The 14,878-nt window shown below is 43.6% G+C and overlaps 1 protein-coding gene across 3 annotated transcripts in view; it reads left to right on the top strand.

Annotated features, from left to right (window-relative positions):
- CALCRL (calcitonin receptor like receptor) overlaps window positions 1-14,878 on the top strand; it is a 243,873-nt gene that overhangs the window by 142,643 nt on the left and 86,352 nt on the right. For all 3 annotated transcript variants that reach the window (XM_075829949.1, XM_075829950.1, XM_075829951.1), the window contains one exon: window positions 1,261-1,373. In XM_075829949.1, the coding sequence (XP_075686064.1) occupies window positions 1,261-1,373 (113 nt within the window). The remainder of the gene's footprint in view (window positions 1-1,260; window positions 1,374-14,878) is intronic.

The following is a 14,878-nucleotide window of genomic DNA, read 5'->3' as shown; positions in this document are numbered from 1 at the left end:
AGCGTATACTAAAAAAGTATTGAAACTTATAGCTCGGCGTATACATAGACTATAATGGGTCAAACATAGACCAAAATAGCATCCGTTTGGTCTATGTTTGTCATGGTTTACGTTGGGATACTGTTTTTTGAAAGTATTGAAAAGTGTAGTCTGCTAGGCTATTCTGTACTTCAAAAAAACGTATACGCGACATAACTTTTTTTAGCATTGATCTCAATGGACGATGTATACAAACGTAATGCTATACGTTTGTTTCCGTTTACATACAGTAAATCTATCAGTTTTTTTGTTTTTTTTCTATCAGTGTCCACTTTAAAAAAACAAAACCATATACTTTTTTTTTAGGTAAAAAACAGACAAACGTATATGTGTATATGCTAAACGTACACGCTATAAAAAACACAAACGTAAACAGAAAATGGTACACGTTTGTATACGTTTTCAATGGTCCACGTTTTTATTAAAAACGTATACGCTCGGCGGATAGCACAAACGCGATGTGAACGGGGCCTTAGGCTGTTGCTTCCTGCAAAACAACGGATCCGGTGCACAACAGACACAAATGGAAACCATGGGCACCGGGTACGTCACCATTGAACTCAATGTCAGTGTCAGTTTGTGTCTGTTCATGGTCCCGGTCTGACGGAACGTCAGAACGGGACCCCCAACACAGATGTGAATGAAGCCTTAGGGCCTGTTCACATCACCGTTCATTTCCGTTCCGGGGGTTCCGTCGGAGGTTTCCGTCGGGTGAACCCCGCAACGGAAAGTGAAAGTGAAATCATAGCTTCCGTTTCAGTCACCATTGATCTCAATGGTGACGGAAACATCACTAATGCTTTCCGTTCGTCACCATTCCGGCAGGTTTCCGGTTTTCCGACGGAATCAATAGCGGAGTCGACTGCGCTATTGATTCCGTAGGAAAACCGGAAACCTAACGGAAAGGTGACGAACGGAAACCATTAGCGATGTTTCCGTCACCATTGAGATCAATGGTGACTGAAACGGAAGCTGTGCTTTCATTTTCCGTTGTGGGGTTCACCCGACATAAACTTCCGGCGGAACCCCGGAACGGAAATGAACGGTGATGTGAACAGGCCCTTACTTGTACTTGCTGCAAAACCGTGCCAATTTGCTGTAAACCGTGTGCATGGTCATAGGCCTGACAGCAATTGCGACATCATGTATGGGCACCCTAAATAGATTTTGTCAGATTATTGTCTTAATAAGTAACTATTTCATTTTTTTTATATTTTAAAGAGAAAGTTACAAAGCATTGTGATACAAGTGGATTCTGGTTCAGGCATCCAGACAGTAACAGAACATGGACAAATTATACAAAGTGCACTTCCTTCACCAATGAAAGAGTAAAGGTAGGAATTTTTGGAACCACATTATCATGTTATTTTATGTTGAAAGGAACCACTTCTTACACATCGGACACCAGAGGTGTTTCTTTCTTTTAAGTACATTAAAAATTCTAAGGCTACATTTACACGAGCGTATCCGATTCACGCGTATGAAATACGTGCGTAAATCTGGTCCAGTGCATTGCGTTATTGCTTCTGTTCTTTGTGAGTGGCATGTGTTTTTCACACACTCGCAAAGCACATCTTTATTATTTTTAAATGGAATTGATGTGCAAAGCACGGACAGCACACAGTGATTTTCACGCACACATTGACTTCAATGGGCGCATAGGTGCGTGAAAAACGCACCAGTATAGGACATGCAGTGAGTTTCACGCAACGGACACACGCTACGTGAAAACTCCTGCATGTGTGAATGGCCCCATTGAAATCAAATTTATTTTCCAATTGATTTTCACGCACAGCACACGGACGAGTTTTACGCTCGTCTGAATGAGCCTTTAGGTATCAATGGGATCTGATGCCAAATTCTCATATATTCTGAATTATAGAATGTTCATATAAAATATATATAAAATTCATTAATAAAGGTTGAGAAATTTCTAGAGGAAAGCCTGATACGCAATGTTTACACAACACATGTTACAGATGAAGGGCTTGTCCACACGTAACAGATTTGCTACAGAAAATTTCTACATAAGGCCTCATGCACAAGACGGTATTTTTTCCCACCCGTAAATACTGGCGTAAATACGGGTCCGGTGTCACACGTATTCCACCCGTTTTGCACCAGTATTTACGGACCCGTGCCCATAAATATGGGTCCGGTGTCACACGTATTCCACCCGTATTTACGAGCACGTTTTTGGCGGCAAAATAGCACTGCACTAATCGGAAGCCCCTTCTCTCTATCAGTGCAGGATAGAGAGAAGGGACAGCCTTTTCTGTAATAAAAGTTAAAGAAATTCATACTTACCCGGCCGTTGTCTTGGTGACGCGTCCCTCTCTTCACATCCAGCCCGACATCCCTGGATGACGCGGCAGTCCATGTGACCGCTGCAGCCTGTGATTGACCTGTGATTGGCTGCACCGGTCACATGGCCTGAAACGTCATCCAGGACGTCGGGCCGGATGTCGAGAGGGACGCGTCACCAAGGCAACGGGCGGGAGACCGGACTGGAGGAAGCAGGAAGTTGTCGGTAAGTATGAACGTCTTTTATTTTAATTTTTTACAGGTTTATACTGATCGGTAGTCACTGTCCAGGGTGCTGAAAGAGTTACTGCCGATCAGTTAACTCTTTCAGCTCCCTGGACAGTGACTATTTACTGACGTCGCTTAGCAACGCTGCCGTAATGACAGGTGCACACATGTAGCCACCCGTCATTACGAGAGCTCCATAGACTTCTATGGACTGTCCGTGCCGTTATTACGGCCTGAAATAGGACATGTTCTATCTTTTTCAACGGCACGGGCACCTTCCCGTGAGAAAACGGGAAGGCACCCGTCGCCAATAGAAGTCTATGAGCCCGTTATTAGGGGTCGTAATTACGACCCGTAATAACGGGAGTTTTTACGGTCGTGTGCATGAGGCCTAAGCTAGCAGACAATATGCTGCGGGAAATCTGCACCATTTCATGCGTTTTTTTTACTGCGGAAAATAGTGCAAATTTTTCTGCGTTTTTTTTCAAGGCTGTGATGGTGATAGTTTTGCTCTGTTCAGATGTATCGGATTTGCCCACATATTTACTAGAGGATCCGTGGCAGAAATCAGAGGTTGACACTATGCTATTTGCAACGGATGTGCAGCTTGATGTGCTGTGGAATTGCACGAGGATTAGCCCCATTCAATGAGGCTAATCCGCTGTCTTTTTTGTGCGTAATCCGTGAGAACAGGTAGCATGCTACTTATTCTCACAGATTATTAGAATATTTGATGAGGATTTCAGTGCTTAATTTCACTCTTTTAGGCTAAATTCACACGAACGTGTCCGTTTAGTGTACGTAAAAAATGCAGTGTTTTTCTTGCGTTACAGTCCTTACAGTCCCCTGCTCTACCATTGGGTTCAACTGTATCTGCGTAATGAAGATGCAGATACAGTTTAAGGCCCCATGCACACGACAGTGCCCGAAAGAACGGACATGTTCCATAATTTCCAGAACATTTCCACGGCACGGACACCCTTCCGTAGTGCTACGGAAAGGTGTCCGCGTTCAATGAAAGTGAATGGCTCCATTTTAGGGAAAAAATAACTGATCTAACCAAAATTACCAAGATGACCATGATTAACAGGTTCCCGACCGCTGGCCGTATTTATACGGCCAGCGGTCAGGGTCTCTAAAGTCCGCCGTATAGACTATTTACGGCGGCACTTCAGAGACTGTGCACGCGCGATCGCGTGCACACAGCTCTGTGCCCTGGCTGTTGCTAACAGCCATGGGCACTGGGCAGAATGTCAGGGGTCAATCTTTTGGCCCCTGAACATGTGATCGCTGTGACAACCAATCACAGCGATCACATGCATTTCTGCATAGAAAACAGTGCACGCGATCGCGTGCACACAGCCCTGTGCCCACGCTGTTACCAACAGCTCTGGGCACTGGGCAGAGTATCAGGGACCAATCTGATGGTCCCTGAACATGTGGTCGCTGTTAAAACCTATCACAGCGACCACATTTGTTTTATTTTGACTTTTCTGGCAGTAAATCTCCTGCCTCTTTTCTTCTCCTCAAACATTGTTTCAGTTTGAGGAGAAGAAGAGACTCGGGAGAATTGCTGCCAGAAGATTACAGTTACAGTTACACAAAAAATACAGTTACACTCTAAAACATTCTCTGTATAGATAGATTTCTATCTATCTATACAATCTATCTATCCATCTATCTTTTTTTCTATATATCTACCTTTCTATCTTTTATTCTATTAGAATAGGCAGGTAGGGAGTATATAATTATATATATATCCACATATATATAATATATATAGCAATAGCGGTTTATTTTTTTGTTAGCGGTAGTGTAGATATATATAGCAGTTAGTTTGTGTGTTTTATATAAAAAAAAAACAAAAAAAACAACAATTTGTTTAGTTAGTGTTAGTGTTAGTTACGTTATGGCGAGGAAGTTGTTTAGCGCCGAGGAGGCATACGCCATGCTGTGGTCTGAGTCGGAGACCGCATCAGAGATGGCGTCCGAGATGGAACCTGTTTTAGGTAGTGACGATGACAGCGTCACTTCAGGTTCATCTTCAGGGGACGTTGTCCCTGATGCAGTTGAAACTGCAGAACTTGAAAGCGCAGGGCCAAGTAGCGCTGTAGCACGGGACAGCCTGGTCCCTTCAGTCCAGGCTCTTGTATGGGCACCTGCCCCATCTTTTGGGCCTAGAATCCACGGATTTACTGCCAGTCCTGGCATAACCGTGGACAATACAAATTTTGTCCAAATGGATTACTTCCATTTATTTATAACGGACGACATCCTAAATCAGATTGTCCACGAAACAAATTTATATACCACTCAATATATAAGGCAGAAACCTTCATCCACCCATGCCAGAGATTGGACGCCCACCAATTTGCTGGAATTAAAATTTTTTTTGGGGCTCACCCTAAATATGGGTATTGTCAAAAAGCCCTCCATTAGGTCTTACTGGTCAACAAGACCCGCCCAAGCCACCCCAGTATATTCTGCAGTAATGCCCAGGTCTCGTTATGAGACAATAATGAGGTTCCTCCACTTCAATGACAACGCACAGGCCCCCCCAAGTACCGATGCAAACCGGGATCGGTTGTTCAAAATAAGACCGCTAATAAATTCCCTGAATAATTTATTTCTGCAACTCTACACCCCTGAGCAGAATGTAAGTGTGGACGAATCCCTCCTCAACTTTCATGGCAGACTTAGCTTTCGCCAATATCTACCTTCAAAAAGGGCAAGATATGGCGTTAAGCTCTACAAATTGTGTGAAAGCGGGTCAGGATATACCACCGCCTTCAGAATTTATGAAGGGCGGGACCGCACAATAAATGTTCCTGGATGCCCCCCTGATCTTTCCACCAGCAGTAAGGCCAGATTCACACGAACGTTGCGTTTTTGCGCGCGCAAACAACGCAGCGTTTTGCGAGCGCAAAAACCATTTGACAGCTGCGTGTGTCATGCGTGTCTGATGCGCGGCTGCGTGATTTTCGCGCAGCCGGCATCATAGAGATGAGGCTTGTCAACGCCCGTCACTGTCCAAGGTGCTGAAAGAGCTAAATCTTTCAGCACCCTCGACAGTGAATGCCGAACACAACAGCGAAAAACCTGTAAAAAAAAAAGATAAAGTTCCTACTTACCGAGAACTTCCCGGCCGTTGCCTTGGTGACGCGTCCTTGGTGACGCGTCCTTGGTGACGCGCCTCTCTTGACATCGGGCCCCACCTCCCTGGATGACGAAGCAGTCCAAGTGACTGCTGCAGCCTGTGATTGGCTGCAGCCTGTGCTTGGCCTGTGATTGGCTGGAGCTGTCACTTGAACTGAAGTGTCATCCCGGGAGGTCGGACTGCAGGAAGGAGACAGGAGTAATCGGTAAGTTAGAACTTCGTTTTTTTTTTACAGGTTAATGTATTTTGGGTTCGCAAGTCACTGTCCATGGTGCTGAAACAGTTTAACTCTTTCAGCACCATGGACAGTGACTATCTCCTGACGTCGCGGACCGATAATTTTTTTGCCGGGATCGGCCAAAACGAGTTTGGCCGAACCCGGTGAAGTTCGGTACGCTTGTCCGGCTTCGCTCATCGCAAAGACACTCCGTTTGGATGTTCGGAAACAGAAAAGCACGTGGTGCTTTTCGGTTTTCATTCATCCTTTTCACTGCTGTTGCGCGAATCACGCTCGTCCCACGGAAGTGCTTCCGTGTGGTGCGCGTGATTTTCACGCACCCATTGACTTCAATGGGTGCGTGATGCGCGAAATACGCAGAGTTATTGAACCTGTCGCGCTTTTTGCGCAGCAGACAAACGCTGCGCAAAAAGCACGGACTGTCTGTACTGCCCCATAGACTTGTATTGGTCCATGCGTGCCGCGTGAAAACCACGCGGCCCGCACGGACCGAATACACGCTCGTGTGAATCCCCCCTAAGATTGTGTGGGAGATAATGCAGCCTCTGCTTCACAAGGGGTACCACCTGTACTGTGATAATTTTTATTCCAGTGTGCCCCTGTTTAGGCATTTGCATGCTGCAAGGACTGGGGCATGTGGTACCATGCGCAAAAACAGAATTGGTTTTCCACAGCAATTAGTGGGGAAGCGCATGGTAAAGGGGGACTCCTGTGCTTATGCATCTGAGGAATTGCTGGCGGTCAAGTTCAGGGATCGCAAAGACGTGTATGTGCTAAGCACGATTCATACCGCAGGAACAGTGGCAGTGAGGGAAAGGGGCGCAACATCGGACAAGCACAAACCAGTGAGCGTGTCCGAATATAACAAGTACATGGGGGGGGGGGGTGGATATAAGCGACCAGGTTTTACAGCTCTATTTAGTAAAACGCAAAACTAAAACCTGGTACAAAAAAGTGGCCATTTATTTGTTACAGGTGGCCATCCACAACTCATTTGTGCTCTACAAAAAAAACAGAGGCAGAGACACATACCTGGATTTCCAGGAAAAAATTATTGAAGGCCTCATTTTTGATGTTCAGAACACCCGAGAATGCCCCCAGTCTGAGGATGTCACGCGACTGACTGAAAGACACTTCATCAGTCGGATTCCCCCAACACCAACCAGAAGCAACCCTCAGAAAAAGTGCCGCGTCTGCAGAAAAGACGGGCACCGCAAAGATTCCCGATATTTCTGTCCCTCATGTCCCTCACAACCAGGCCTGTGCATTGAGCCATGTTTTAAAAAATACCACACTGTTCTGAATTATTAGATTTTAGTTAATTCGTTGAAAATATATTTGCCCTACATTACGTTTTTATTTTTCCCCTGATTTTACTCCAAGGGTGAGGGAGGGAATGGGTGGGGGGTGGATGTCATGTTTGCATATTCTCTAATGTTCATCTGCTGGAGAGCTCCATTTGCATAAACCTGCAATTTCTTATTTTAGAAAACCCAAAAAAATAAATTCCCATTATACCCGTAGATGAATATTTTGGGATTTCTGCTTCAAGAGCAGATATTTTGGAAGTGTTATAGAAACTCTGTTGAGTTTTGTAAAACCAGCTTTGAAAAAAAGCGATTTGTGAAATAATCTTCTTCTATCGTCCGCCCTCCTACTTCTCTATGTGATAAATAAGACACACATATTTGGTATCCCTATGCTCAGGAGAAGTGGAAGAATGTGAAAGGAGATGAATTTTGGCCGTGGTCTATGCCGTGTGTGAAAAATGCTGGTATAAACTGACGCATTTGCTAAAAAATTGCTAATTTTATTTTGATCCATCTTATTCAAGAAACTTTCAGAAGAAAACTGGACTGTCTAAAAATATGATAAACCCCTTGAAGAAAACCTTGTGGGGTCTACTTGCGTGAATGAAGTAATTTATGGGGTGATTCTAATCTTTCAGCAGCATTACGCCCACCAGAAAACAGTATGCTGCTATAAAATCAAATGCAAAATTCCTGGACCGAAAAGGCCGAAAAGCCTCCTTTTATGCCAAGCCCTGGCACATGCCCGCACAGTGAATAAGGCACACATATTTGGTATCCCCATGCACGGGAGAAGTGGAAGAATGTGAAAGGAGATTAATTTTGTCCGTGGTCTATACCGTGTGTGAAAAATACTAGCCTAAACTGACGCATTTGCTAAAAAATAGCAGATTTTTTTTTGTTCCATCTTATTCAAGAAACTTTCAGAAGAAAACTGGACTTGCTAAAAATATGATAAACCCCTTGAAGGAAACCTTGTGGGGTCTACTTGTGCGAATGAAGTCATTTATGGGGTGATTCTAATCTTTCAGCAGCATTACACCCCCCAGAAAACAGTATGGGGCTATAAAATCAAATGCAAAATTCCTGGACCGAAAAGGCCGAAAAGCCTCCTTTTATGCCAAGCCCTGGCACATGCCCGCACAGTGAATAAGGCACACATATTTGGTATCCCCATGCACGGGAGAAGTGGAAGAATGTGAAAGGAGATTAATTTTGTCCGTGGTCCATACCGTGTGTGAAAAATGCTAGCATAAACTGGCGCAATTGCTAAATTCTTGCATTTTTTCCAATTTTGCCCACTTTAGAGAAAAAAATAAAAATGATATATACTGACAAATGCCACTAAAACAAAGCCCTATCTGTCCTTTAAAAAGAGTGTAAAATTCAAAGATGAACTTTATTCACCTGCTGAGTTATAGTCATCTAAAGAAGCGCATAGCAAAATTGTGAAATTTGCTCTGGTCATTTAGCTGTAAAACAGCCTAGTCCTTAACCGGTTAATTGCGCTGAACTTAGACTTCGATTATTTTTAGATCAATTGTCCAGCCCTAGCAACAGCACTCTGTGAACACCTAATGCCACCTAAACACTATAAATAAATAAATATGCATTGCTGCCACGACAAGGTGACTTCTATGAGGTGGGTCCCTACGCTTCTCGTACCCCCAGAACTGGAGCTAAGCCTGCATATGCCAATAGGCTTCTTGGCACCTGTATACATGTTTGTGCTTACACAATTTATATCAAATTGGGCTCACACAATTTGATCAAAATGTGCGCTAACAATCTCACTATTGTAAGTAGATTCAGCAGCAATGCATATTTATTTATTTATAGTGTTGGGGTAGCATTCGTGTTCGCAGTGTTCTGACTTACCGATAACTCCCGGCTTCTTCCTCCAGTCTGACCTCCCGGGATGACAATACAGTCCAAGTGACAGCTGCAGCCAATCACAAGCCAAGCACAGGCTGCAGCGGTCACATGGACTGCCGCGTCATCCAGGGAGCTGGGGCCAGATGTCAAGAGAGGCGCGTCACCAAGGACGCGTCACCAAGGCAACGGCCGGGAAGTTCTCGGTAAGTACGAACCTCTTTTTTTTTTCAACAGGTTACTCGATATGGTGATCGGAATGCACTGTCGAGGGTGCTGAAAGAGTTACTGCTGATCAGTTAACTCTTTCAGCACCATGGACAGTGACTGACGTCGACTAGCCTCATCTCTATGATGGCGGCTGCGCGAAAATCACGCAGCCGCGCATCATACACGGATGACACACGGAGCTGTCAAGTGCCTTTTGCGCACGCAAAACGCTGCGTTTTTTGCGCGCGCAAAACGCACACGCTCGTGTAAATGAGGCCTTAGGCCTCCTTGCACCTGTATACATGTTTTGTTTCATTTTGCTCGAATGTGCAATATATACAGTGGATATAAAAAGTCTACACACCCCTGTAATTTCAGAACTTTTTCCACCTTTAATGTCACCTACAATCTGTACAATTGTATTGAAAAACAAACTGAAATCGTTTAGGGTGGAAAAATAAAGAACAAAAATAAGGTGTTTGCATAAATATGCACACCCTTAAAGAGGCACTGTCACCAGAATAAAAATGCTCTATCTCCTACATCAGTTTATCGGCGCTGGAATGTAGTTACTAGCAATGTGTTTTTATTTTAAAAACAATGTTTTTTAACTAAGTTATGGCGTTTAGAACATTTATGCAAATTAGGTCCTTAATGCCCAACTGGGCGTTTTTTAATTTTCAACCAAGTTGGGCGTATGACAAAGAGGTGTATGACGCTGGCCAATCCGCATCATACACCTCTCTGTACACCCAAGCTAGATTCACTGAGCAGCGCGGTCTCGCGCTGTGACGTCACTTCCGCCTACAGGTCCTTCATCCCTGTGTCTGAAGACAACATCTTTCGTCTCCCTCCAGGCCGATGAGAAGTCCCAGTCGTCGGATCGGTAGTAGCAGCAGCAGCCTGGAGGGAGACGAAAGATGTTGTCTTCAGACGCAGGGATGAAGAAACTGTGGGCGGAAGTGACGTCACAGCGCGGTCTCGCGAGATCACGCTGCTCAGTGAATCTAGCTTGGGTGTAAGGCAGAGAGGTGTATGATGCGGATTGGCCAGCGTCATACACCTCTTTGTCATACGCCCACTTGGTTGAAAATTAAAAAACGCCCAGTTGGGCATTAAGGACCTCATTTTCATAAATGTTCTAAACGCCATAACTTTGTTAAAAAACATCGTTTTTAAAATAAAAACACATTGCTAGTAACTACACTCCAGCGCCGATAAACTGATGTAGGAGATAGAGCATTTTTATTCTGGTGACAGAGCCTCTTTAAACTATTAATTAATACTTTGTTGAATTACCCTTTGACTTTAAGACAGCATTTAGTCTTTTTGAGTAGAAGTCTATCAGCATGGCACATCTTGACTTGGCAATTGTTGCCCACTCTTCCTTGCAAAAGCGCTCCAAATCTGTCAGATTGTGAGGGCATCTCCTGTGTACAGCCCTCTTCAGGTCACCCCACACATATTCAATGGGATTCAGGTCTGGGCTCTGGCTGGGCCATTCCAAAACTTTGATCTTCTTCTGGTGAAGCCATTCTTTTGTTGGTTTGGAGGTATGCTTTGGGACATTGTTGTGCTGAAAGGTTAAATTCCTCTTCATATTCAGCTTTTTAGCAGAGGCATGCATGTTTTGTGCCAATATTGACTGATATTTTGAACTGTTCATAATTCCCTCCACCTTGACTAAAGCCCCAGTTACAGCTCCAGAAAAACAGCACCAAAGCATAATGCTGCCTCCACCGTGCTCCATAATGCTGCCTCCACCATGCGTTAATGTGGGTACGGTGTTCTTTTTGGTGATGTGCAGTGTTGGCTTTGCGCCAAACATACCTTTTGGAATTATGGCCCGAAAGTTCAACCTTCGTCTCATCAGACCATAACACGTTTTCCCACATTCTTTTGGCAGACTTGATGTTGGTCTTTGCAAAACATAGCTGGGCTTGGATGTTTTACTTTGTTAGAAAAGGCTTCCGTCTTGCCACCCTACCCCACAGCTCACACATATGAAGAATATGGGTGATTTTTTTAACATGCATTACACAAGCAGTACCTCTTGGTAGCCTCCCGGACCAATTTTCATCTTGTCTTTTCATCAAGCTTTGAGGGACGTCCAGTTCTTGGTACTGTCACTGTTGTGCCAAATGTAATCCACTTCTTGATGACCGTCTTCATTGTGTTCCATGGTATATCTAATGCTTTGGAAATTCTTTGGTACCCTTCTCCTGACTGATGCCTTTCAACAATCAGATCTCTTTGATGTGTTTTAAGCTCTCTACGGACCATGGCTTTTGCTGTCTTGTGCAACAAAGAAAATGTCAGGAAAATTCTAATAGAACAGCTGAACTTTATATAGGGTTACTCTGAATCACTTTAAATAATGGCAACTGTGTACTGACAACTATTTAACTTGCGTTTAAATGTGATTGTTTAATTCTGAATACAACCACATCCCCGATTCTAAGGGGGTATTGACACTTATGCAACCACATTATTGTAGTTTTGTTATTTTTATTTTTCCACTCTAAATAATTTGAGTTAGTTTTTCAATACAATTGTACAGATTGCGTCACATTAAAGGTGGAAAAAGTTCTGAAATTATTCATCTGGTTTTGATTTTTTGACATGACAAAACCTGGCATTTTAACGGGTATGTATACTTTTTATTTCCACTGTATATAGCATCAAAAGCATATGCTGTGATATTGTCAAATAAGTCAGCAAAATTTTCAATATTATGTGCATTTTTTACAGACATCCCTATTAGTGTAAGTGAGGAGGCCAAACTTTTCTTGCCAGGGAACATGTACTTGGGACTTAACCTTACTTGGTTTTGCTTCCCTTTTAGACAACATATGATTTGGTATGGTGCTGTAAGGAAAATCATTATTTTCCCAAACCCATGTGGCTGGCTGGAGTCTAGCTAATGTACAGGTTCCTTCTGCGCCCATAGATATCCATTTATATTTATTATGACTACACACTATATAGATATCATCTGGAAGCTTAAAGAGTCTCTATCACCAGTTTATAAGTGCCCCATCTCCTACCTAATCTGATAGGCGCTGTAATGTAAATAACAACGGTGGTTTTTATTTTGAAAAACAATCATTTTTGAGCACGTTATGAACAATTTTAGATTTATGCTAATTAGTTCTTAATGACCAACTGGGCGTTTATTTTCTTTTTACCAAGTGGGCGTTGTAAAGAGAAGTATATGACTCTTACCAATCAGCGTCATATATTTCTCTTCATTCATGCCCAGCTTGTCTCACTGCACAGCGTGATCTCGCGGGATCATGCTGGGACGGGACTTCCTCCCACAGGTTCTTCATCGGAGCCATGGAAGACTGAAGACACATCGCCTCCAGCCGCTGCAGATTCGGATGAACATCCAGGCACGGCTGGAGGCGATGTCTGTTGACTCTTCCATCGCTCCGGTGAAGGATCTGTAAGAGGAAGTCCTGTCATATCGTGATCTCGCGAGATCACACTGTGCAGTGAAACAAGCTGGGCTGGAATGAAGAGAAGTGTATGACGATGATTGTCATAGTTTGGGTTTCTAAAAGAGATTAGATTCAGATTCAATGCTCCTACATATGCAGTAAGATCTGAGTACAAATGTTGGAGCTGCTGAGGAAAGTATAGCCATATTTTGGGTGGACTCAACCCTATCTTTCTGTTTGGAGTGTAATCCTATAAGAAGGCATACTGTCCCTGATTTTTCTGTCTCATTGTCTTTTGAATTTTTAACTTCAGTGTACCATTCATTCTTTCTACCTTCCCACTACTCTGGGGGTTATAGGTTGTATGGAATGCCTGTTCAATGTTTAATGCTGACACTGCTTCTCTAGTATTTCTCCTGTGAAATGTATACCTCGCTTACTTTCTATGGTTTCTGGAACACTATGCCTACATACCACTTCATTGATCAGCTTCTTAACTGTGGTTTTTGTATTGGCAGTTGACACGGGCCATGCTTCAGGTCATCCTAAAAAAAGATATCAACACAGACCATGACCTGTTCATACCCACCAACCTTCGGTAGCTGTATGTAATCAATCTGTAGTCGCTGGAATGCGTACAGTGGCCCTGGGATTTGCTTCTGGTGGACTTTTACTGTCCTTCCTGTGTTATGGCCGGCACATATCAGGTAGCAGTGTTGCTGTACCCAGGGGCAACCCAGAACCTGGAAACTAAACTTAACATTTCTTCCTTGTCCGGATGTGTTGGTATTGATGTGTCAAAGTGTCATCATGGGGTATAAATCCCGGGGTAGGCACAGCTTGCCTTCAGCCTGCCAGAGCCCCTCTAGGTCCTCATTGACCGTTTTTTGTTTCATTTTTTTTTCCCTCCATTGTAGCCTGTTTTTGGAGTATTCTGAGCATTGTCATGTTAACCGCCCCCACCTGGCCTGCTTCCGCTGGTTCACAGAGCATTATTTTGGGGAGAGGCAACAGGGCAACTGCCTTGACCCCCTCATCTGCCCTTTGGTTACTTATGACCTCAGACGACTGTTCCTTTGTATGTGCCTAGACTTTTATAATGGCTGCCTTTTTAGCTAGCTGTAAGGCTCAGAATAGGGCTGCTACAGCTTCACTGTTTTTCAAAGGTTTACCTGATGAGCCAACAAAATCTTTGCTCCTCTAAATCGGGCCATAATCATGTGCAACACCAAAAGCATACCTCGAGACTGTATAAAAGCTTAGAGTTTGAGCCTCGGCCTGTGTACACGCTGCAGTGAGTGCCTTCAGCTACGTCTCCTGGGCTGAAATGTCATGCAAGGTGGTTAAGACATATCCTGTCTTGGGTTCTCCGTTGATATGATCTGGACCTATCTACAAAAAGTTCAAGATCTGCATTACAGATGAGTGTTTCTACTACATTATCACGTTATTTTGCTTCTTGTTTCATTAATTCAAAATAATCATGCATGTCACCTGGATCATCAATTGAGAGAAATGTGTGTGGTATTTTATAATCTCCTTTCTCTCTCCATTCCCAACCTTTTATGACTATCAGCTTCATGTTCTGCTCCCTCTAATGCTTTCTCATAGGCCTCTTCTTTCTGTTCTAGCCTTTCTTTCCATTCTTCACTCCCCACTTCTGGACCAAGTGGAAGTAATTTAACTGGGTTCAGAACTTCGCATCTTTTGATGGTGAGGTTGGAGGGTGTGAGTAATGCTACCTTGTATTTTGTAAGTCTTGCAGCTGATGTTTTGTCCTGGCCTGTGACAATTTCCTGTACTTAATGTGGTACCTGTATGGTGAAAGGGGTCTCAAGTACAAAATCTTCTACTTTTATCTTTTAAAAGTGCTGCTACTGCTCTGATTCATGATGGTGCCCCTCTGATCACAGGGTCTAGATGTACAGAGTACTACACCAATGGTCAGTGTTGTCAATTCCTCAGCTGTCAAGTGAAATGTTTCTCCTTTTTGTGTACTAACTATTGCATCATACAATGGTTTTGGTAATGTGGAGGCAGTTGGTATCCATTTTGTACAGTACCCCACTAGAAATAG

Source organism: Rhinoderma darwinii, chromosome 6, assembly GCF_050947455.1.
Source record: "Rhinoderma darwinii isolate aRhiDar2 chromosome 6, aRhiDar2.hap1, whole genome shotgun sequence".
Taxonomy (NCBI): domain Eukaryota; kingdom Metazoa; phylum Chordata; class Amphibia; order Anura; family Rhinodermatidae; genus Rhinoderma; species Rhinoderma darwinii.
Note: the sequence above shows the minus strand (reverse complement) of the source record. Positions and strands in the feature narration are given on the sequence as shown.